General features: G+C 42.2%; 1 protein-coding gene and 3 long non-coding RNA genes across 9 annotated transcripts in view; 3 read left to right on the top strand and 1 right to left on the bottom strand.

Annotated features, from left to right (window-relative positions):
* GGCT (gamma-glutamylcyclotransferase) overlaps positions 1-19,375 on the bottom strand; it is a 34,206-nt gene extending 14,831 nt beyond the window's left edge. The window contains exons 1-2 of one of the 5 annotated variants that reach the window (XM_086396457.1): positions 19,210-19,345; positions 9,621-9,759 (exon numbers count right to left, since the gene is read on the bottom strand). Coding sequence is in view for 1 of the 5 variants with exons in the window: in XM_086396458.1 (XP_086252584.1) it covers positions 1,717-1,796 (80 nt within the window). In the remaining 4 variants the exon portion in view is untranslated. Of the gene's footprint in view, positions 1-1,716; positions 1,812-9,620; positions 9,760-19,209 lie in introns of those variants that run through there. The other 4 variants (XR_015162511.1, XM_086396455.1, XM_086396456.1 and 1 more) reach the window with 4 other exon arrangements.
* On the top strand, positions 7,351-18,488 carry LOC147374168 (uncharacterized). The gene is made up of 4 exons (XR_015162515.1): positions 7,351-7,632; positions 9,490-9,587; positions 15,311-15,428; positions 17,797-18,488. It is a non-coding gene; the product is annotated as an uncharacterized LOC147374168 (long non-coding RNA).
* Positions 19,376-20,407: 1,032 nt separating the features above from the next.
* On the top strand, positions 20,408-22,143 carry LOC147374169 (uncharacterized). The gene is made up of 2 exons (XR_015162520.1): positions 20,408-20,489; positions 20,977-22,143. It is a non-coding gene; the product is annotated as an uncharacterized LOC147374169 (long non-coding RNA).
* Positions 22,144-22,294: 151 nt separating this feature from the next.
* On the top strand, positions 22,295-23,739 carry LOC147374170 (uncharacterized). Of its 2 annotated transcripts, XR_015162519.1 has the most exons (3): positions 22,295-22,670; positions 22,979-23,188; positions 23,517-23,739. It is a non-coding gene; the product is annotated as an uncharacterized LOC147374170 (long non-coding RNA). The 2 variants fall into 2 exon arrangements; XR_015162518.1 differs by lacking the exon at positions 22,295-22,670 and having other exon boundaries at positions 22,678-23,188.
* The last annotated feature ends 461 nt before the right edge of the window (positions 23,740-24,200 follow it).

Here is a 24,200-nt window from a genome sequence, read left to right on the forward strand (position 1 = left end):
CTTGTATTTTGTAATATTTACTAAATACAGTAAAGGTAAAGCATATTTTTAAAAATCTAATGTCTTAGATTAAAAACAAAAATAGAATTGTTTTCCCACCTCACTGGCTCAAAAGTTAAAAAAAAAAAAATCTCCCCTATGACCACCAAATCATCTGAACTTTGAGTGCAAATCCAAGACCTTCTCAACTGTGCTAATCTCCTTCCAGACTTGTCTCCCATTTCCTGCTATAAATCCATTGCTGTCTTGAAATTGAACTACTCACCACCCCCCAAACCCACTTCCGTGCTGTCCCACGTGATTCACACCGTTACCCCATCCCCCCTCCCAGAAAATCAGAGTCCGGGAAACCAGCCAGGAAGCTGTTGCAGTGATTCAGGTGTGTGATGATGGCCACAGGGCGAGGCTGGGGAGCGTGGGACTGCAGAGAAGACAGAAACAAAGGCAGTAGTAACAGATCCTCCTGACTGATTCATACAGGTTTCAAAGGAGAGCAGAGATCAGTCAAAGGGAACTCATTGAGTTTTAGGCAGTGAATAGAATTCTTTCCCCATAACTGATTATTCCACATCTTTGTAATTGTTGGAGGTTCATATTTATTTTATACTTCCGGTGTAACCTAGGACCACATATACTTAATAATAATTTCTCGTGGTTATTTAGTTTTCCTGGGCTTCTTCCTTGCATACCTGTTATTAAACTTTTGTTTGATTTTTCTTCTGTTTAAAAAAATAATTTCTTTATACTTCAGGTCAATAATACATATTTATTTAAAATAATACCAGCAGAGCAAAATACTTTTAGGTCTCCAAGGAGGTAGAAGTCTTCAAGATATACTCTAAAATATCATTACAGAATTAAATATGCTGCTTTCCATATAAACTATACGCATTTAATAAGAATTGTTTACTTCATTACCAGACTGGTTTGGAGAACAAGGAAGGTGAGATTACCTGAGACCAGCTCAAGAATGTTACAATCTACAGCCTCGGCACCCACAGAGTAACCTAACCATTTCAGGCTCAAGTTTACATCCTCAGGGTAGAAAACTGGAATTAGCAGGAAAACCACATCCCTGGTTCCCAGATCAGTACTTCTTTCTCCAGAAGGAAAATCTACTAAAAAGACAAATTTCAATTGGAAAGCTGTTTGGTGGGCATGGAATCACACCTCTAATCCCTCAGCACTCTAATCCTATCTGCCATAAAACACACACACACAAATCAGTCCTTTCTACCTTTACCACCACTACCCTAGGCCAAAGCCACCATCTGCTCTTGTCAAACTTCTGGAATAGCTTCCTTACTTGTCCCTTAATGGTCAGTTTTATTCTTTTGGAATTGATTCTCCACTCAGCACCCAGAATTATCCTATCAAAAATAAGTCACATCATAGATAGTAGATAGTGAAGTCACTCCGTCATGTCCAACTCTTTGGGACCCCATGGACAGTAGCCAACCAGGCTCCTCTGTCCATGGGATTTTCCAGGCAAGAATACTGGAGTGGGTTGCCATTTCCTTCTCCAGGGGATCTTCCTGACCCAGGGATCGAACCCGGGTCTCCCTCATTGTAGGCAGACGCTTTACTGTCTGAGCCAGCGGGGAAGTCACATCATATGCCTGCCTAAAACACCCCAATAGCTTTTGACTTCTTAGAATAAAATCCAGACTCCTTATCATGGTCTTCAAGGTGCTACACGAGCTGACCATTGCCTACCTCTCGATCTCATCTTCTACCACTCCTCCTCTTGATCTTTCCACTCTAACCAGCTGACCCCCGTGATGTTCCTCAAACATGCTAAACTCACACTTGACGCCTTCTCGTGTGGCTTTTATTTTCCTAGTGGAAGAAAATGCTTGATCAATGAACACAGATATCTGGTTTATCTGTTACTGTTCTCATTGTATGTCAACAAATAGGCTTTCTGATGTGTACATTGATCTCTCTTGAGTCTGGTTGTGAGAATCTTCTCCCTGAGCCAAGACAGAATTTCTCAGCCCACCAAGCTAAGAGACAGCTTCATGAGACCCAGACCCTCTGTCTGTCCCACTGAAGTTCTACTGGCCTGAATGGCCTTGCCTAGGACACAACTTAGTGACTGAACTGAAGCATCCAGCTGCCCTTCCTCAGCAGACATTCTGCCTTTTTAAACTTGCCTCTTCAAACTTGCCACAATGTGCAAATGTTTTGCCTTCAAGTGTTTTTTTTCTTTAAATAATAACACTAAAACTGATTAGCAGGATGTTATTCAAAGTGGATGAGCAAGTTGAGCCAGTGAGGCTCTTCTGCACCTTTGGAAACTCAATCTTGTAGCTATGTGTAGGATGGATTGGGAGGGAGTAGGATGGGGAGATGGCTGAATGCTGGATATAAGTTCACTGCAATAGCCAAAGTCATGAAAACATGAACTGGGGCAGTAATTATGGAAGGGAAATGAAGGCATGCAAGGGACTGAAGACACAGTCTTTTAATTTTTTTAATTGTATCACTCCTTTGTGTAGACTTCAGAGGCTGCCTGCTGTTTATAACTCTATCAAGTTCAAGGTCTCGTGCAAGATTTTTTATCTGATTTCATTCTGTCTGGCTGGTCTGATTTCTCAGGTGATAGTAAACCCACTGGAGGCAGGGACCACACTTTATATTTCTGTATACCTACAGGGCTTACCACAGCAGAAATGAATAGTGAATACTTGCTGGTTAATTGAACCAGAGTCAAAATCTCCTCTACCCTTTGCACAGGCTCCCCAATCTTTTTTTCTCTATGATTTGTTTCCAGCTTTCCTTGATTTACTGAGAGGCATTTCAGCTCTGAGTTAAGATTTTTAAATGTATACTAATGCTTTAACATATAAGATCCTATGTAAATTTTATTAATTGTGGTGGTATTTATGTCTCCTTGCTAGGAGCTTATGATCTGGCACATGACCAAGAAGTATGTCAGAATATGTTAACTCCAAAATGTTTTTGGGGTGGAAAGGACCATAAAACCCCAGCAGGCAGTAATTTCTCAATAATTTGATAATCTGTATTCTTATTTTGAGATTAATCCTGAAAAGTAGTTACAGTAAAGTTTATTATTTAGTGCTTGGGAAAATGGTCTATGTCTAGTTTTATCTATTACTATATGCTTTTGTAAGGCATTCACCAAACTATTAACAGTGTTTGCCTGTGGGAAGAAAAATGGCATTGGAAGGGGAGCAAGTTGAACAAAAAACTTTCATCTTTTCATTGTGTATTCTTTTACATTTTTTGTATGTTTGAGCCTGTATTTTGGTATTTCTTTTATTATTTAAAATTACATATATTATTAAATTCACATTTTATGAAATTTTAGGTCAGTATCTCAAGGTCTCATGCCACAAAGATAAAAAGAGGGTGAGGACTAAATAAATTGCCTAAAGAGAAAATTGATGAAGCAAATACATATCCAAGTAGGTCTGCCTCTCAACACATCAATCAGATAATTAGGTCAGATCAAATCAGCCTCACTCTGTGGAAGGATATGATCTCATTCTTCGGGCCTCAAAGCTGCAGAATCGCATGTGCCTATCTCGATGTTCCCTCCTTGTTCTTTGAGATGTCAGCGGACACAAGAACCAGAATATTTCCAAAATCTGGCTCTGAAAAAGGTCACGTGTATGTTCTAGGACAATGACCCGTTAGATATCATTGCCAACTTTAAATCACTTTCAGAAGGTCCTGGAAATACAGCAGTATCTGGAAACACTAGAAATACCTGGAAATACAGCAGTATCTCCATGTCATTTACCATAAGTGTATTAGATCCAGAGGAACCGTTCTCAAAATTGACTACTTTAAAGTTTGACAAACTGCATCATAATATATTCATTTTCTTGGCTTATATGTTCCTGTTTTTTTAATACCTTAAATTCATCTGAAATTAAAATTAAAAATAATTTGTTGCATGTTTTTATTGTTAATAATAGAAGTAATATAAGTAATAACATTTTAGAATGTAGATTTACTTAAATGAAAATCCCAATATTTCCCTTGGTAATAGACCTCATTCTTTTCTTCCTAAAATTAATTTAAACTTAGCAAATTCTTAATATCATGCATAGTAATTAGGTGAGAGCCAATATTTTCTTAACATCCTTATAAGAAGACTGACTTTGAAATGAGGCCTAGTTTATGAGTTTGGAAACGTTTTTGGAAAATGAGAACTATGCTTGGGTTCTCTGCTCAATTAATGTTCTCGGATTTCATGTTTTCAGTCTATTCAACAATATTTAATTGACAATTAACTTTTCTCAGAGACCTATATGCAAGTGAAGCTGGTTTACTTGACTATAGTACAAGTCTGGATATTTCAAAATCTTTCCAGAAGAGCTGATCTAGTGCTGGTGTCAACCTTTTTTCTTTATTATTTCCACTCTCACACGGGTACAACACATCCCAATAATAGAGCTACCAAAAGGCATCTCTACTTATTGTCTTTGTTGAACGCTTATTGGCTGAGAAGACAACAGATGCTCTATACAGCTGAGTAACAGAAACTCAAATGGCTCACTGAAAACAAACGGTATTCATGGGAGAAATAGGTATGTTTTGTGTATAGAGAAGAAACTTGCTTCAGTAAGTCATTCTCTAAGCTTCCTGTGGGTAGTGCATTTTATATACATCTTTTCCCAGTGCCCTAAAAACTATGTCTCAAGCTAATCATATGAACTTTATGATTTGCCTTAGGGTGCCACAGAATTGGAGTGGCAAAATTTTGTTTCCATGACCCCACAATTCCACTCCAATGCACATAGCCAAATGAATCGAAAACAGTCCCTCAAATACTTCTACATGAATGCTCGTAGCAGTACTGTTTACAATAATCAAAAGGTAGAAACCCCAAGTCCACCAAGGATAAGCACATGACGGTGTATCCCTACTGTAGGAAATCCTTCAGATATAAAAAGAAATTATGTAAATACTATATCCACATGCCATATGTGGGTAAAGTTTTAAAAGATTATGTTAATTGAAAGAAGCCAGACATAAAATGTCACATATTATATGATCCCATTTATGTGAAATAGCCAGGTGAAAGTGAAAGTCACTCAGTCATATCCTATCTTTTGCAACCCCATGGACTATACAGTTCATGGAATTCTTCAGGCCAGAATACTGGAGTGGGTAGCCTTTCCCTTCTCCAGGGGATCTTCCCAACCCAGGGATCGAACCCAGGTCTCCTGTATTGCAGGACAGTTCTTTACCAGCTGAGCCACAAGGGAAGCCCAAGAATACTGGAGTAGGTAGCCTATCCTTTCTCCAGCAGATCTTCCCAATCCAGGAATTGAACCAGGGTCTCCTGCATTGCAGGTGGATTCTTTATCAACTGAGCTATCAGGGAAGACCTCAATCAGAAACAGAAAGCAGACTGGTGATTACTGAGTGAGGCTGGGGGGTGGGCGGAAATGGGGAATAACTTAATGGGTATGAGGTTTTATTTTGGAACTGTCTTGGAACTAGAAAGAGGTGGTAGTTGCACAACATTGTAGATGTATTACATGTCACTGAAATGTTCATTTTGAAATGGCTAATTGTATGTTATGTGAATTTCACCTCAATAGAAAAAAGCAGAAAAACAAACAAAAAAACCTTTATTTCCAAGGGTTTCTGATTAGAGGTTGTAAGAGGTAACCGCAGAATGTTGGTAGGTAATTTGGACATCAGGTTCCTTTGATTTAAAGTAGGAATGAGGAGTTTAAAGGATTTGATGTGTCTCCCTAACACATCACTCCCGTTCTCATAGGTATTGCACCCAAGGAATACGAGACCCTTTCTCTTCTGAAAGGGCTGGTGCCAGAAGGAACTAGGGCTTTGTCCCTAGTCAGTAGTCAGTGGATGCTGTAGAAAGGGAGTCTGTCATTACTAATCATGCTGCCCCTTCCCTGGAGTATCCTTCTTAGCATGTCTGGTGCTCTATTAACAATGTGGAGTGTTCAAGAATAACAATCATATTTGAACAGGAACATTTCCCAAAGTATTGCTCTGTTAGACATTGACCCCCATAAGATGGTCTTCCATTCAAAAACAGCATCTGTGGTCAAATGAGCCAGAAACCACTATATTCTATATCTCTTCCTCAATGTCCATGATGTCTACTACCACACAAAGAAATGTGAGGACACCTGTAGTAAAGAAACCTTGTGAGCTCCTGACTTTCCCAAAGTATCTCGGTCACAGAACCCTTCTAAAGTGGAAAGCATAGTACTGGGTGTGGGAAATGTTCTGAGTTAGTAGTCTGATCTGTTTAGGATGATTGTTCAACTCTTGAAAAGTCATATTAAATAAAATCATAGATTATACGGAAGATTAAAGTAGTGATATTGAAACAGCAGGATGCTATGATCCTTGCACAGTCCCCCATCCCCTCTACCAGCCTTTTGTCTGTGGAAAAACTTTAGCCAAAGAATAAGTTTAATCAGAAAAGTGAGAAAATGCAGATACAAACAGAAAATAGTCAAAGGAGACCAATTAATAATAATGTCATTAAGCATAGTCAAGGACCTTTAGTTCCGTCTCAAGGACTGTAGATAATAATCTGAGCCATTATCCCGTGAGTTGATCTTATAGATCAACTGAAACCCCCACCAGGTCGAAGAAGTTAACATGATGAACAGACTGTAGCCATGACATAAACTGCCACAATTCTGAGAACTGGCTTTAAGAAAATGGGCACAAACTGACCCTGGAGCTGAAGATTAACTGTACCTAAAACAATCAAGATGATGCTGGTCAGACCACTGATGACCAACTTCAAGATGACTGTCAGAATTGAACTATGCTGATTCTGCATAGAGCGTCCTCGTCTGTAAAAGTTCTTGCCCCCTGATTGTCAATGGGACGGGTTGAGGGAGTCGGCCTTTGAACAGGCATCCACCGTCCCACCCCCCTCAACCTTGGTTGCCTGCTTCCAAAACAAAGCAAACTTTCCTTTCCACAAACCTGGCCTCTTTAATGGCTGTTGAGTGGCAAGCTGCTGGACCTGGGTTCCGTAACAGTATGTTAGCTAGCAAGGAAGACTCTAAATCTTCTTACTGGTCTGGTTTACCCCTGCCTGGCTCTGCAGGCGATAACATTTTCTCATGGGACTGACTCATCAAAATGTTGTATGGCTTTGCTGATTAAACACCTGAGAATCAGCTTGAAACTGCAGTTATGTATAAAAATACTTATCAACCACCAACCTCTATTAAATGCAGTAATGGCTGCAAGCTGTTGAAAATAAGAATTTCATTCAAGGCTGAGTGCAGGTGTGATAGAATACAGAATTCTCAATTAAAAGTAGAAAAAGATTTGGCTCTACTTCCCTCCCAACTGACTTTGCTCCTTCTTCACTCCTTTAAGATTGTCAAAGCAGTTTAAAGTCTTGATAGAACAGGTTAGACAACTTCAGGGAAATTAATTAGCACTGGTAACAGCGGCAGGTGTTGTTAGGCCAGTAGCTTCTTGAAACAAAATGTTTGCGTTTAGTCATTAAAATGTTTTACTAAGTGTCAGTATTGATTCATGTTTTTGGCAGCAGATTAAGGGTTCTTTCTAAATTCCAATGTGGAAGGGATCTGTAGGCTTAGCAAGTTCTCCTCCCTGGTGTACTGTGATTTTCCTTGCTGTCAGGTAAGCAAAATTTTTTTCAATACATGTAATCACTAATGAATTGAGGATGACATTCAATTATTATATTTGGTGGTTCCAAGTCCTTCTGCCAATCTGGTGTGTATTGTTGGATGGGCTTCTGAGGGGCTCCAAAGTGGGCAAATAGCAGTAACCACTGGTTTGGCACAGAACAAGGCATGTTTGCTGCGTTCCCAGCCAGGCGTCAGAGAGGAAAGTTTAGAGGTAATTGTGAGACCATTTTTAGGAAGACTGTCTTCCATCTCGGAGAAAGCAATGGCACCCCACTCCAGTACTCTTGCCTGGAAAATCCCATGGACAGAGGAGCCTGGTAGGCTGCAGTCTATGGGGTCTCGAAGAGTCAGAAACAACTGAGCGTCTTCACTTTCACTTTTCACTTTCATGCATTGGAGAAGGAAATGGCAACCCACTCCAGTGTTCTTGCCTGGAGAATCCCAAGGACGGGGGAGCCTGGTGGGCTGCCGTCCATTGGGCAGCACAGAGTCGGACATGACTGAAGCGACTCAGCAGCAGCAGCAGTCTTCCATCTATCTTAGAAACTATACGAAATTAAGATATCTCCGAGGAAGAAACTTAAAATATATGTTTTTCCCATTAATTCATTTCATCCACTCTCTTAAAAATCTCCTTTGTACAATTATTTTGCATCTAATTTTGCCAACCTATCACTGCCTAAGGAACAAAATAAAAATAAACTCAAAAGACTGAAACCCAGCAAAATTTTGGTTGATATTTACATTAGCAAATTAGAATTAGATTAGAGTGAAAAGATTCCTGCTAAAAATAAGACCTGTGAGTTTGGGGCTACCTGAAAAAGACTTTTACTACTCTTCTTTCCTGGAAAACTCTTATTTGTTCTTTAAAATCAAACAAATGTTACTTGCTTTATCAAACCATCCGTAACCTCCAGGTAGATACAACCCTCTATAATTCTGGATTTATGTCTTTACTGTGCACTAAAACCATTTTAATTATTTGTTAATATACTTCCTCCCTTACTAGCCTAGAATGCCCACAGAGGGTAGGAACTATAACTCGTTGAACACAAATTTATTGAATGATACTATGTGCCAGCAGGCTCAGATGGTAAAGAATCTGCGTGTAATGTAGGAGACCTGGGTTCAGTCTCTGGTTGGGAAGATCCCCTGGAGAAGAGAATGACTGCCCACTCCAGTATGCTTGCCTGGAGAATTCCATGGACAGAGGAGCTGGTGGGGGCTACAGTCCATGGAGTCACAAAGTGTCAGATTCAACTGAGCAACTAACACATTCAAGACCACAGTATTCATCTTTTCATTCCCAGCACTTAGGATGTGCTGTCCCATCCCTGACTACTCAGTAATGAGGTGCTGAATAATTGAATAACCGAGTTAACTAAGGATAAATGAATAAATTGATTCTATTGTGTAATGTAGAAAAGGTACCAGTTTTAATTAAGTTTCCCAATTTACAGGCAGAATCAGTACAGAGAGAGGTTAACTTCCTAAGGAGAGCAGGAACTGTCATTCTGCTAGAGGCACAGTGGTTCAATTCCTGGTGGGCCTTTAGGGTTTAAAAAGACCAGAGCTATAAGGTGGTATAACTGGGAGATGGCAGTCCTAGCCTGGTCTCTTCTATGTGCTGAAGCTCCACCCTGTTCTGAAATAAAGATAGCTGGCTAAATCAGGAAAATTGCCAGGGCTCCCATGCTAATAACAAAAAAGGATGGGGTGAAGGGAAAATGGACCAAAGACTAAAAAATAATACAAATGAGATATTTAAAAGACTGTAGGGTTTTCCCATTACTGTGATATGCTTTTTTCAGAATCCCTAAGTCCTGTTATTTTTTTTCTCTTACAGTATTTCCCTCCGATATTCTCTCTCTCTTCGTAAATAGCGTGCTAGCTTCCATATAGTTGTTGAAAATCATTTTGGACTGCAGGGAGTATGTTTCCAAGGTAAGCCTGAGCCATCCTCAGCCCTGAACTCACTCATCAGCAGTTTGCCCAGGCAGGCAGGCAGGCAGTCTCCTGGGCTAGTTCAGACAGGCTGTGATGCTTTGGAGTTTCACACTTGAGGTGCAGCCTTGGTGAATGGAGGCTGATCCAGTCCCAAGAGCAAGTGTGATTTCTGTGGTCAGTTTTGGCATGAAGGAAGAGAGACAAGAAAGAAAATTATTAATCTTGAGTTCCTGGTCAATTCCCTTGCCTATTTTCTGCCTGGTTCTTCCAATCCCTTACCAGTCTCCTGAGGCTAACTTATGGTCAGCAAATGACATGTTTTGTATTTTAACCTTAAGAGAAAATAGAGACCATCAGACATTTACATTTCTCCTTTCCATATTATGCAAGTCCTCACCTATCATTCTCCACTTTCCTTGTCTCAGAGGAAGAGGATGTATTCATTTGCTGTAGAACAAATTATCCCCAAATTTAACAGTTTAAAAGAATGTTCATTTTCTCACAGTTCCCATGAATTGGGAATTTTGAAGTAGCTTAACTGGGAGAGCCTGGCTCAGGGTCTTTCATGAAGTTGCAGGCAAGATGTCAGCTTGGGCTTTACTCATGTGAAAGCTTGACTGGGGCTAGAAGACCAATTTCCAAGATGGATCATTCACCTGGCCCTTGGCAGAAGGCCGGAATCCCTTACCACATGGGCCTCTACACTGAAATGCTTTCATGTTCTCATGAAATAGCAGCTAACATTCCCCAGGTTGAGTAATCCAAAGAACAAGTATGGACGTCACATCACCTCTTACAATTTACTCTCAAAGTTTCACATCATCACTCCCACTGCATTCTATTAGAGGTGATACACCAAGTACCGCCTACACTCAAGGGGAGGCTAATTAGGCTCCATTTTTTGAAGGAAGGGGAAATCAAAGAATTTATGAGTATTTTTTAGAACTTCCACAGAGAGATCCCTCTTCCTTTTCAGGGCTAATTCCTCCACCTATGAACTTGATTCCATACTTTCCCACCTGCATTTCACTAACTGATCGTGTTCTTTCTTTTCTTAAAATGTTTTTTTTTTTTTTTTCTGTCTTTTTATTTTGGCTCTGCTGGGTCTTAGTTGCAGCGTGCAGGATCTAGTTTCCCAACTAGGGACTTGAACCTGGGCCCTCACGCATTGAGAGCACAGAGTCTTAACCACTGAACCACCAGGGAAGTCCCTCAACTATGTTCTTGATTAACTTCTTAATAGTAGGTCCTGTTTATTGAGCATTTACTATGTCTAGGCTGCAGTGTCAAACACTTCATTAAATGAATAATCTCACTTAATATAAAATATACAACTCCATGAAGAAGGGGAATGATTACCCTGCTTTTACAAACAAGTAGACCAGGGTTCAGAAGGTTTAATCGAGATGTCCAGTGTCAGATCACTCGTAGGTAGGAAAGTGGCTACTTAAGCCCAGCTCTGACTGGCTGCATAGTTGTGCTGTTCTCCACTAATCTACTTGATACTGCTCCATGTGGACTTTTGATCTCTGCCTCTCCATCAGTTGCTTCTTCTCAAAGAGGCTCAATTCTTCCTCATATAAAAATTACCTTCCTTCATGTCCTGCCTCATTGAGGCTTTATCACATATGCCCATCTGTAAAGTAGTGGTCAGCAAACACTTCCTCACTCCCATTTTCTCCAACTCACAACTATCCAGGCCTGCACTTACTTAGTAAAATGGAGTAATCAATGACTTCCTAATTTCCAAATCCAGTGCTTCGTCTTCAGCCCGCATTTTGCTGTATTTCATCAGTTCTAAGATGCACAGTGTAATACTTCTGAAATCTCGATGTCTTAAAGGCAATGGCACTTAATATGTGATAGAATAAATTTCCTTGCTGCTCTTTAATTTCATTGCCTTATCCTGGAAACTCCCCACTCTCAAGTCAGACATCCCTGTGAGCAAGCTCTCCTCTTTCCCTTCCATTGGCTCTCCTTCATTGTCATCAGCTCCTCTTCCCCAGACACCCCTGAGAGTGGTGTAGATAATTTGGTGGAATAGGACCCCAAAATATCTTTGGCATGTTTTGAACTGAAAACAATCAAGGTCCAAAAGATTCTTTTGGGGAAGAACCTTTGAGAGGCTCCCTAACTTCCTAAAGAATGTAGACAGAGGACCTAGTCCAGGAAAGGGACTGTCATCACAGATAACTACAGTGTGAAGTAGGTGAACCATAGTGTGAACTAGGTGTATAGACAGGGAGGAACCTGGCAAAGTCTGCTTGTTAAAGTCTCTCTGTGTCCCATTGTCTCTGTGTGGCCCAGCAAACATTTGTTTACCAAACGCTTGCTTTTCCATCTTTAGGTGAACTGCCTTCTCCTCCTTTGAGCTCAGAAACCACAACCCCAACATCCTCTTTTGTCTTTAGCTAAAGGTGGTTTTTACTGTGAGGGTTTCAGTCATTTAAGAAAGTTATTCAGTTTTCCTGAGCGCTCCCGTGTGTACATGTTATTAAACTTTTGTTTGATTGTCTCCTTAATCTGTCTCATGTCAATTCTTAAACCAACCAGAAGAACCTAGAAGGAGGGAAGAAAATTTCTTCCTCCCAGACAGTGGTGACTCATCATTTTTATGTTAGGCTTTATTGGGTAATCTACTACAAAATCTTCTATACCACACCTATGGTAATAACCCCAAATTACAGCTTCGTGGGCTTCCCAGGTGGCTCAGTGGTAAAGAATCTGCCTACCAATGCAGGAGACATAGGAGACATGGGTTCAATCCCTGGATTGGCAAGATCCCTTGGAGTAGGAAATGGCAAACTGCTCCAGTATTCTTGCCTGGAAAATTCCCTGGACAGAGGAGCCTGGTGGGTTGCAGTCCATGGGGTCACAAAGAGTCAGACACGACTGAGCAACTAAGCCTGCATGCACACATGCAATTTCTGCTTCCGCCTCCATATTTCCTTTTAATTAATAACTTACACTTGCGTGTCAGGCAAGAACACTGGAGTGGGTTGCCATTTCCTCCTACAGGGTATGTCGTTTACAAGTACAGCAAACTTGGCAAATATTAACCACTTTCCAGAGTAACTTTCCTGCTTTTATTCCCTATCCTGTTTGTTTTATATTCTCTTACTTTTGAGTTTTGCTCTGCCAAGAAATTGGGCATCCAAAGATTATTTATTCGTCAACTCAATTAGTCCGAGTTCTCAAAGCCAGTTTGCTGCTGCTGCTGCTGCTAAGTCACTTCAGTCGTGTCTGACTCTGTGCGACCCCAGAGACGGCAGCCCACCAGGCTCCCCTGTCCCTGGGATTCTCCAGGCAAGAACACTGGAGTAGGTTGCCATTTCCTTCTCCAATGCATGAAAGTGAAAAGTGAAAATGAAGTCACTCAGTTGTGTCTGACTCTTAGTGACCCCATGGACTGCAGCCTACCAGGCTTCGCCATCCATGGGATTTTCCAGGCAAGAGAACTAGAGTGGGGTGCCATTGCCTTCTCCGTAAAGCCAGTTTAGGCTCTCAATATTATGATTTAGGTTGATGGTAGAGAATAATACAGTCACTGCTGATATCAAAAAGATTTTCAATAGATGATATTATAAAATTGATATAGTCAATGGAAGTGGAGTAACTAATTCTAAGTAGTCTTTAACATCTTCTGAAATTCTTTAACAGCAAATGTTTTTAACAGATATAACTCAGTGTAGTTGGACATACAAATTTCTTATACTTTTATAGTATTAAATGATGACAGGGCTTCCCTGGCGGCACAGTGGATAAGAATTCACCTGCCAATGCAGAGGACACAGCCTCAGGCCCTGGTCTGGGAAGAGTCCACATGCCACAGAATAACTAATTCCACGTGCCACATTTATTGAGCTGGTACTCTGGAACCCGAGAGCTGCAGCTACTGAAGCCAGTGTGCCCTGGAGCCTGTGCTCTGCAACGAGAGAAGCCACCAGAAGCAGCAGCTGGTGCACTGCAACTGGAGAGTAGACCTTGCTTGCTGCAACTCGAGAAAGCCCCCACACATGGCAACGAAGACCTGGTTCAAATAAAAATTATTTCTAATGTAAGCTTATCTAAGGAACAAGACGAGTAAAAGATATAGAGAGTCCAGATTAATAAGGATTTCTATAAATAAATCTAGGTCTTTTTTACCCTCTTAAAAACAGAGAAAACATTATTGCTTTCAAATCAAAATTGTCAAATCAGTGTATGGAATTAAACCTTTTACTTTTCTTGAATTCTCTTCTATTAATATTAAAGAATATCAGCTTCTCTAAGTCAAAATCAAAGCTCGTTTACTTTTAAAGTGCAGTTTAGAAATTCTCTCTGGAGGTGGGCAAAGATACACCAGTCCATTTGTTTAGAAGCTATTTATGCCTTAGATTCGTCAGCGTTCTCCAGAGAAACAGAAACAATAGGATGTAGACATATACTGGCAGATTCACTATAAGGAATTGGCACTTGAAACTTCTCACAGTTGTGGCGGTTACAAGTGCAAACCTCCGGCATGGGACAGCACCTGGAGACCCAGGAGTGCTGCTCGTAGATGAAGTCTGAAGACAGTTTGCTGGCAAATTCCCTTATGCATAGGGAGGCCAGTCTTTTGGTCTACTGGGGTCTTCAACTGATTGAATGGGGCCCACCCATGTTATGGTGGGCAATCCAGACTTAATTTTTGTAATTGGAGTGTAGTTGTTCTACAGTGTCATGCACAGCAAAGCGCATCAGCCACATGTGTGCATGTATCCAGTCCTCCTTGGATCTCCTTCCCATTTAGGTCATGACAGTGTTGAGTAGAGTTCCCTGTGCTGTACAGTTGATTCTCATTAGCTACCTGTTTTATACATAATAGTGTATATATGCCAATTCCAATCTCTCAGTCCATCCTACGCCCCACCCCTTTAGTTCTTGGTAGCTGTACATTTGTTTTCTACAAATCCAGACTTAAATATTAATCTCATTCCAAAACACCCTCCAAGTCAACACAAAATTGACGTTGACATACCCATACAATGAAAAAAATCTTATCAAACTTTCAGGAAAGCTAGACAATTATAGTGGGAGATAGAGCTGGATTTCTACTTTATGATATGCTATTTTCTCATACTTGCTCAGTCCATTTGTAAGTTGAGCCAGGGGTTCAGCTTTCTGATATGCTATTTTCTCATACTTGCTCAGTCCATTTGTAAGTTGAGCCAGGGGTTCAGCTTTCAAGTTTATTTAACACCTTGTTATTGGGTCACAAAGCTTTCCCTCATGTCTTGATGTTGCTCATTGTATTTACATATTATTCCATGGAACTTCCCTATTTCTTTTGCTAGAGAATGGAGAAGAGTCTTGTACTTAAAACTCTTTCAATGTCTTGGGATGTCATGAAGCTAAAAGATAAGCCGGAAGCAATGATTGTTATTCCATCTGCATTCCCAAAACACATGATTAGACATATTTACACAATTGCTATGCAACTAGTTCGTTAAGTCATAAAAAAGTTTCAATTTTTTCTTTGCCAACATCCCCCCCACCATTTGATAGCAGATGTGTCTGAGTTAGATATAACCTATGGTGTTCACAAATAACAAATTCCTATGGCTAGTTAATCTCCAGTAATTAACAAATCCAAAAAAAAAAAAAAAAGCTGCCTGAAGGGACTTGTGGGACGCTGGTGTGAGGACCCAAATAAATTTGAAGAAGAACACAATTGACAGATTCATGTCTTCTGATTTCAGAACTTACTACAAAGCGGCAAGACAGTGCGGGCCTGGCATAAAGAAGAACACACAGATCAACAAACTGAGAGTCTAGAAACAAACCCTTGTATTTATAGTCAACTGATTTCCAGCAAAGGTAATTCAGTGGGGGAAAGAACAGGCTTTTCAACAAATGGTGCTGGGACAACTAGGAACTGACAGGCAAAAGAGTGAAGTTGAACTCTTCTCATATCATATAAAAAAATCACCTCGAAACAGTCATAGACCGAAATGTAAGAGTTAACTCAATGCAATTCTTAGAAACACAGTGGTGAGTTCATTACCTTGGGTTAGGCAAAACCTACTAAAGTGTGACTTCAAAAGCACATGTGAAAAAGAAAAAAAACAGATAAAGTGAACTTCATCAAAATTAAAAACTTTTGCGCTTCAAAGGGCATCATCAAGAAAGTGCAAAGAAAATCTACGGAGTAGGAGAAAGCAAAAATCACACAGTACATGAAACAGTGAGCCTTGGATTCTGCCTTTGGGCAAGTTAATTGCCTAAAAAGTATGAAGGAGAACGCTTCCCAGGTGGCGCTAGCCGTAAAGAACCTGCCTGCCAATGCAGGAGACATAAAAGACAAGGGTTCAATCCTGAATTGGGAAGATCCTCTGGAGAAGGGAACAGCAACTCACTCCAGTATTCTTGCCGAAAGAATCCCATGGACAGAGGAGGCTAGTGGGCTACAGCCCATAGGGTCACAAAGAGTCAGACACGACTGAAACAACTTCACACACACACACACCCACCCACCCACCCACCCACCCACAGAGAACACAAAGAGTCGGACACGACTGAAACAACTTCACACACACACACACCCCCCCAAAGAGAACAGTTTGCCCAGAAGAGCAGAAGGGATTTTCAGCTATTTCTTATTCTAGTTCAGGTCCTTATCATCTGCAGCCTGTTAACTGGGTGCCCCATCCATCTGCTCTCAATGCCAAAATTATCATAATAGAACACAGATGTTTGCCATCCCTTTGTTTAACAGCCTGGATGAACCCCACGTTACCAGTAAAATTAAATACAAATGCCTTTAAAAATGGCATGCAAGGCCCATCATGATCTGGCCCCTATGAAGCCACATTTCCACCAGTGGTCCAGCCCCACCTGCCCTTCCCTGGATCCCCTCACCTGAGTTCCTCCTCTTTCTATCACAGCTCCCTCTACTTGGATGCTCTCTCCTTCTCTGCAAGGAAACCCTCCACTCAGCCTTCCGGTATCAGCTCTTCCATGAAGCCTCCCCTGATTCGCTCAATGCAAATCACTTCCTTATTTGTGTTTCAAAGTACTTCATACGTACTTTTCCACTCCATTACTCAGCATTTACCACACTGTATGGTAATTATCTGACTTTTTGCTCCCACCCTGAGGCCAGTGCAGTTTTTGCTTTTTCTTCGTTCGTTCCAGTGTCTGTCTTATGATTTGGCTTCAAGAACCTTCTCAACAAGTATTTGGTGAATCAACATGTCATCCAGCACTAGGGCACTGATCAGAGTATTCTTTCAGCGCCTATACTAACACTGCAGGTTATTTAAAAACAAAACAAAACAGATCATAGTCTGGCAGAGGTTAAGAGAAGTAAATATGAATATTATAAACTGCAGAGCGAGCCAAAATCTGTAGGAGAATTATGAACCAAATATTATGGTGGTCAGGTGAGGGAAAATGAGTCCCAGAGACAACTCTCTAAAGATTTCCACAGTTAGCGGTGGAGGCCAGGTGATAGTAGGAAAGGGGAGGAGCTGTCTGCAAATTTGATCCAAGCAAATGTTGGCAGATCTCAATAACTTGCAGCAGCAAACTCTGTTTCTGAAGCGAAAAGTCAAGGGTATGAGGGATTTTAGCAAAAGGGGTTTGCTCTCTGGGAACTCCCTCCACTTATACAGACAATGGACCTGGCGTGCTCGATTCTGCTGTCAAGGTGACCTTCCACTTCTGTACCTGGGAAAGGGCAGTTCTCACTGAGACTCCCGTCTGTCCACACTGCAGCAGGAGCTTCCCTACTGTCCCCAAAGCTTTCAGCCTTGGCAGTGGTCAATCCTGGAACCTCTGGACCACTGTCCCTGTCTTGATCTGATATTGCTATAGCTACATTGGCCTGAGGAGAGGGAGAAGCAAAGAAAGCTTCCCTTCTGCAGCTCCCCCCGGCCACTACTAGACTATCAGTCGGAGACACTCCAAGGTTTTGTTGACTGAAAGAAGCAGCCATGGTATAAAAGTTCTGTGTGAAGTTTTCTTTGGGAACCTTACTGAGCTCTGAGCAACTTCTCGGAAGGAGGAGGAATCAGGCTATATATGAATTTGGGCGGGAGCAGGGGGTGGCTGGGAAAAACATACACATGTGTGCTTAGCTGTGTCTGACTCTTTGTGACCCCGAGGGCTGCAGCCTGCCAGGCTAGTCTATCCATGGAATCTTCCATGCAACAATACCGGAGTGGGTTGCCATTTCCTCTTCCAGGGTATCTTCCTGACCCAGAGATCGAACCAGCCTTTCCTGTGTCTCCTACATCTCCTACGGGACCAGTATATGCCAAGCACAGAATGCTTCCTGTTTTCATCCATCCTGAATTCCCCTCAGGTGCCCTGTCGGTGGGCAACTGCAGTGGCTGATGGCTTGATTCTGTTAGAAATGGAATGGCAGGCAATGTTTTTTTTCTTTACAGTTCGGTAGTGAGAGATTGGATATATAAATGGACCATAGCTAGACCAAATATAAAAACAGAATTCTGACCCACAGTCCTCAATAACCAGTCCAGGAAGCCAACCTATTATCTTGAAGGCAGACTTCTATCTCTAACAACTAGTCCAAGAAACACAACAATAACTCCTGTAATAATTGGACTCAAATGACCAGAACTTTACTCTCATCTGATAGCCTCTCTAATTTTTGCTACCACTTCCAACTTGGGGCCAATTGGAGAAAGCAAATATGCTCCCCTGACCGATGGAGTAGGAGGCTGTGCTTGTGGTTAGCCTGCCTGTGGCTTCCATGCCAACAGTCTCCAATCAGGACACACCTGGAGCCTTCTTCTCTGTCGACTACAAAACTCTCCCACTTCTCTGCCTGCCTTTAGAGTGTCTGCTAAACCCCAGAGATGTTGGCGGATTTCTTTGCTGTTGCAATCCCTAAATAAATAGCCTTTGCTTGGTCTCAATTGGTTGGACTCTATTTCCACAGTAGAAAAAGGTTTTATAAGCCAGATGCTCAATATTGTTTTAAGAATCAAAGTGGAAAGTGAAAGTGGCTCAGTTGTGTCGGCTCTTTGCGACTCCATGGACTGCAGCCCGCCAGGCTCCTCTCTGTCCATGGAATTCTGTCCAGGCAAGAATACTGGAGTGGGTTGCCCTTCCCTCCTTCAGGGGATCTTCCTGACCCAGGGATTGAATCTAGGTCTCCAGCATTGCAGGTAGATTCTTTACCATCTGAGACATGAGGAAAGCCCAAAGTGGGCTTTATAAATGTTCTCTCATGCTTAGCCTCATTTAGGGTTTCTCAAATGTAACCATCTTCATCCCAGACTGGTCTTGCCCTGGTATCTGTTCCTTCACCCTGAACAGCTCAGTGGAGCATGATAATCCATAGGACTCCCTTTCCCCAGGTATACATTTGGTTTAGAATTATATTACCAAGAAGCTCCAACAGAGGAGCCCAGGGTTGGCATTGGCCCCCCACCCAGGGCAAGGTGAGGTCACAGCTCCCCCCTCCCTTCCCTATGATCTCCCAGCCCCTGAGGGTGACTCTTGGAAGGGAAACCCACAGCTTTGCGTGGTAAACAATGCTCAGAGATAGTACACTGGGGACTCGTGTTGAGGAAAAAGAACATTTTCCTAAAGCAGCAGGATTGGAAAAGAATGTCCTCTTCTATCTTACCTCGCAGAGAAGTTTTCTGTCCACTCTGCCCTCCTCCACAGTCCAGCCTGCCGCTGGTCTTATCCACACTGATATCCTGCTGGCTTCCTTCCCAGAAGCCAAGCCCCTTGCTCTGGGCGTCCTCCCTAAAGAAACGCAGAACCAGAAGGAGCTTGCACAGTTGTTTTTCATTTCTAGTTTGTATCCTTAGGCTCAGCTGTGTCTTCCTATCAGTCTGGATTATGAAGAAAGGGAGTTGATAAAATTTTTTCTCCCTGCCTCCAGAACAATCCACAGGGATGGGCATGTGAGAAAAAGGAGGGGGAGTTTTTCTTGTCAAACTTGTGTATGAACATGAACATACAGCTTAAACCAACTAAGTATTTCTGCTTTACATTAATTTTAAATGTGGTAAAATGTACATAAAATTTCCATTTTCACCATGTTGAGTATACAGTTCAGTGGTGTTAAATACATCCAGGTTGTGCAACCAATGCCTAGAACTCTTTTCATCTTGCAAAACTGAAACCCTGTATCCCAGGGTTAAATAACCCCCCATTCCCCCTCCCCCAGCTCCTGGCAACCACCTTTCTTTTTTTAAAATCTGTTTTATTAAAGTACAGTCAATACTCTCCTACTTTCTGTCCCTGTGATTTTGACTGTTCTAAGTACTGCATGTAAATGGGGTCATACAGTGTGTCTTTTTTGAGACTGGCTTATTTCAACCAGCATAATTGAACCACTCTTCAAGGTTCATCCAGGTTGTAGCATGTGTCAGAATTTAAGGCTGAAAAATAGTTCATTCTAAGTATTTTGTTTATCTGCTCATCTGTCAGTGGACACTTGGGTCGTTTCATCTTTTTGGCTATTGTGAATAATGCTATTATTAATATGGATGCTATTTTCTTTATTCCTTTGTTCTTGACTCTGGCCAGAGTACCTCAGGGTTATTAGGGTGAAAATAAGCAATCTTAAGTTTTTAAATTTATTATATTGTTTTAGTCCTGAAATAACACCTTAATGGAAAACAGAGGAGACCAGATCTCCAAGTTTATACCAAACAATAGATTTTGAAAGAAAACAGAGCAGAGCCTCTTGGCTCTGGCTGCACTGGGGAAATTTGCTAAAGCACCTGTGCCCAGGTCCTACGCACCTGAGAGTCTGAAATAATTAATCTGGGCCTGTTAAGAGTCACCTGAGAGCTTTTAAATGGCACAATGCCCAGGCCCTACCCAAGACCCATTAAATTAGAACTTCTGAGGGCAGAGCCCAGGCAATGAGGTACTTTAAAGCTTCCCCAGGTGAGTTTATTGCTAGCTGGGATTGAGAACCACTGGCAGAGCTCCCTGCTACTGCTAAGTCGCTTCAGTCGTGTCCAATTCTGTGTGACCCCATAGACGGCAGCCCACCAGGCTCCCCTGTCCCTGGGATTCTCCAGGCAAGAACACTGGAGTGGGTTGCCATTTCCTTCTCCAATGCATGAAAGTGAAAAGTGAAAGGGAAGTCGCTCAGTCGTGTCTGACTCTTCGAGACCCCATGGACTGCAGCTCACCAGGCTCCCCCGTCCCTGGGATTCTCCAGGCAAGAACACTGGAGTGGGTTGCCATTTCCTCCCCCAATGCATGAAAGTGAAAAGTGAAAGTGAAGGCGCTCAGTCGTGTCCTACTGTTCGCAACCCCATGGACTGCAGCCTACCAGGCTCCTCTGTCCATGGGATTTTCCAGGCAAGAGTACTGGAGTGGGGTGCCATTGCCTTCTCCACCAACTGATACAGTTGTTCTCATTTAGACAAGGTTTCAAAAATCACTGAAGGCCATGAGTAGATGCTCTAAGACTACCACTACTAGACCGGGATCAGGAAAACTGTCAAGAGCCAAGCATGTTGTGAGACAGCGACTCCAGCCCAATCTCTCCCCCAACCTTTATTCTCTCTGGGGCTTGTGACTCTGTTCTCTTCTTGCTGCCCCCAAATCTGCAGTCCCAAGGTCAGCCAGCAGAGGGCAGCTGGTGTGTCTCTATCCCTGATCCTGGCCCCTGGTTGGCCTGCTGCAGTGGCCGCCACACCCAGCTCCACCCTGAGCAGCGCCTGGAGGCCCCCTGGGCGGAGGACTACAGGCAAGGCAGAGTACCAGAGCGCACTGTGCCTGATGTTTCCTGGACACACAGTCATCACTACCTGGTGGCCCGATGGATTTCAGACGTGATTTTCTTTTGACTTTTTTGCGGATTGATAACTTACACAAAGTGCATAGAACTTCATGCAGGTGGATACACTTTTACATATGTATACACCTGTGTAGCCACCATCCAGAAGATACCAAAAGTTCCAGCACCTCAAGATGCTCTCTGTACCCCGCCCAGTCGACTCCCCTCACCCCACAAGGGCAGCCACTATTTTGGTTTTTTTCACTAGAGATTAATGTTGCTTATTCTTGAACTCCATGTCAATGAAATCATACCCTCTGTGCTCTTTTGGGTCTGGCTTCTTATGCTGTACATTATGTCTGTGAGAGTCAGCCGTGTTAGTGAACGAAGAAGGAGTTTGTATTATTCACTGCTGTGTGGAATTTCATTTACAAATATGTCACAGTTTATCCTTAATAGACATTTGGGGTGTTGATAGATTGGGGGCTATTATATATAAAGCTGCTATGAACATTTTCCAATGCAATTTTTGGTGAACATGACACTCATTTTTTTTAGGAAGATACACAGGAATGGAACTGCTGGGTCATGGGGTAGACATAAAAGATGCTGCCGATTTTCAAAAATGATTGTACCAACTTACACTCCCACCAGCAATATCTGCTTATTCTAGTTGCTCCACACTCTCATTAATACTTTATATTATCAGCTGTCCTAATTTTAGCCATTCTTGGAAGTGTATAGTTATATATCACTGTGGTTTTAATTTGCAAATTTAGTATATTATTAAAGAAACCAATGAATTTATAAGGCAGAGAAATCAAGGAGTTTTTTGTGCTGTTGCCCTTGTCAGGGAAGAAGAAACTGTCTTCTGTTATCTAGGTTTTTCTGGATGCGCTAAAAATTAAATTGACATGTGACATTAGCAGGAGAAAATCAAGCAAAAAGATTAGTAGCATCTGTATGTTGGGGCCCAGAGAAGGTTACCCCAACATATGCAGCAATAGCATACTGATTATTTTGAATTAAAGTTTCTTAACAGCCATAGCAAGAGGGACACTCGGACCCTCCTTTCTGTCTCCCTGAAAGCAGGAAATCAATATCCCTGTGAAAGGTGCCCTCCCTGCATCTGGAGGTAGTGTGTTCGCAGATGCTCAGTCGTGTCCGACTCTTTGAGCCCGCCAGGCTCGTCTGTCCATGGGATTCTCCAGGCAAGGATACTGGAGTGGGTTTCCGTTTCCTCCTCCAGGGGATCTCCCTGACCCAGGACTGAACCCGCGTCTCCTGTATTGGCAGGCAGGTTCTTTACCACCATACCACCAGGGAAGCCTCTGCAGGTAGAAGGATGCCCTTATCCCCAGAGAAGGGGAATTCAGAGCCAAGAAGCCTCTGTAAACAAACCGTGTTCCTTCTTTCATTTACTACCTCAAGCCCACATTCTGTTTCAATTCTTCACTAATTGGGCACCCAAGACCGGTTTCTTTTCCTGCCACTTCCTCACAAGCTTACAGTTCCTTTGTCTAAGAAGTATAAAAGCTGCCTGCTTTGGCTGCTTCTTAGGTCCCATTTCCATGAACCTCTGTGTGAATGAACTTGTTTGTTTCTCCTATTAATCTGTCTTGGATCAATTTTATTATTATTCCAGCCACAAGAACTCAACAGGAGTAAGTAGGAAATTTCCCCCTCCCCAACATACACATGGGAGAGACTCAGGAAAACTAATTCTCCTTAATGGCTAAAACCTTCACGTTAAATACCGCCTTTGGTTAAAGACAAAAGAAGACGTTGGGGGAGTGGTTCAGCACTTCAGAGAGAAGGAAGGAACTTCATATGAAGATGCAAAAGAAACTGTTTGGTAAATAAATGTTTGTTGGGCCATGCAAGGACAATGGGACACAGAGTGGACTCTCATCTTTAGGTTTTCCCAATTCAAGTTAAAAAAAAAAAAAAAAAGAGGGTCAGGGGAATTAAGCACCTAAAGACACCAAGCTTTTCTGAGCAGAGTCGGGCTTAGAACGTGGGGACTCCTTATTGATGCCCTGGGCCCTCTCACACAGCCTCAGATGACCTTCAGTTACGGATGCAGGTCTCAAGGTGGAAAAGATTTAAAAGTCTGTCTGACCTGTGTCTGGGTAGTGGGATTCCTCGGGCAAAGTCGTGTAAATCAAAACCTTTATTTACAGGGACTTCTCTGGTGGTTCAGTGGTTAAGACTCCGAGCATCCACTGCAGAGGGCATGGGTTCAGCCCCTGGTTGTGGAATTAAGATCCCGCATGCCACGGCTAAGAGTTCACATGCCGCAAGGAAAATCGAAGCTCCTGAGTGCTGCAACACTCCTGGCACAGCCAAATAAACAAATAAAAATACATATTTTAAAAAACGACTTCCCATTTCTTGCAAATTTGTCTCTAAATGTTAAATATTTCTTCCCCATCCCAGGAACAGTCTTTCCAGGGCTGGTTTTGTTGAACGCTGTGTCCTACACCATCTTCTCCACAAGGTGGCAGCACTAGAGCCCCAGGCACAGCCATCAATTCCCAGAGCCTTTCAGATTACCACGAAGAATTCTTTTCTCCCCTTTGTATTACGTTTAAAGAACTCCCCCAAAGAACAAGCTTTGTTTTGTTTTTGTTTTTAGAGGATGTAAGTTTCTCAGCCCCTGTCTTTCCATAGGAGTCAGACCTTTAGTCCCCCAAAGCCAAATCTGAGTCACAGCCACAGGGCTTGACCCTCTCATGATGAAATCTTTGCTGCTGGGTCTTTCCAGTCCCTGGACTGGCTGAAAGCTTGGGAATAAGAAAGATCTCAAATGACTTCTACCTCTTCCCATCCCTAAGTATGAGATTTTGAGCAGACTGATCTTGAAA

This window comes from Bos grunniens, chromosome 4, assembly GCF_055505025.1.
Source record: "Bos grunniens cultivar Pamir isolate PY7600 chromosome 4, Bosgru_T2T1.0, whole genome shotgun sequence".
Classification (NCBI taxonomy): domain Eukaryota; kingdom Metazoa; phylum Chordata; class Mammalia; order Artiodactyla; family Bovidae; genus Bos; species Bos grunniens.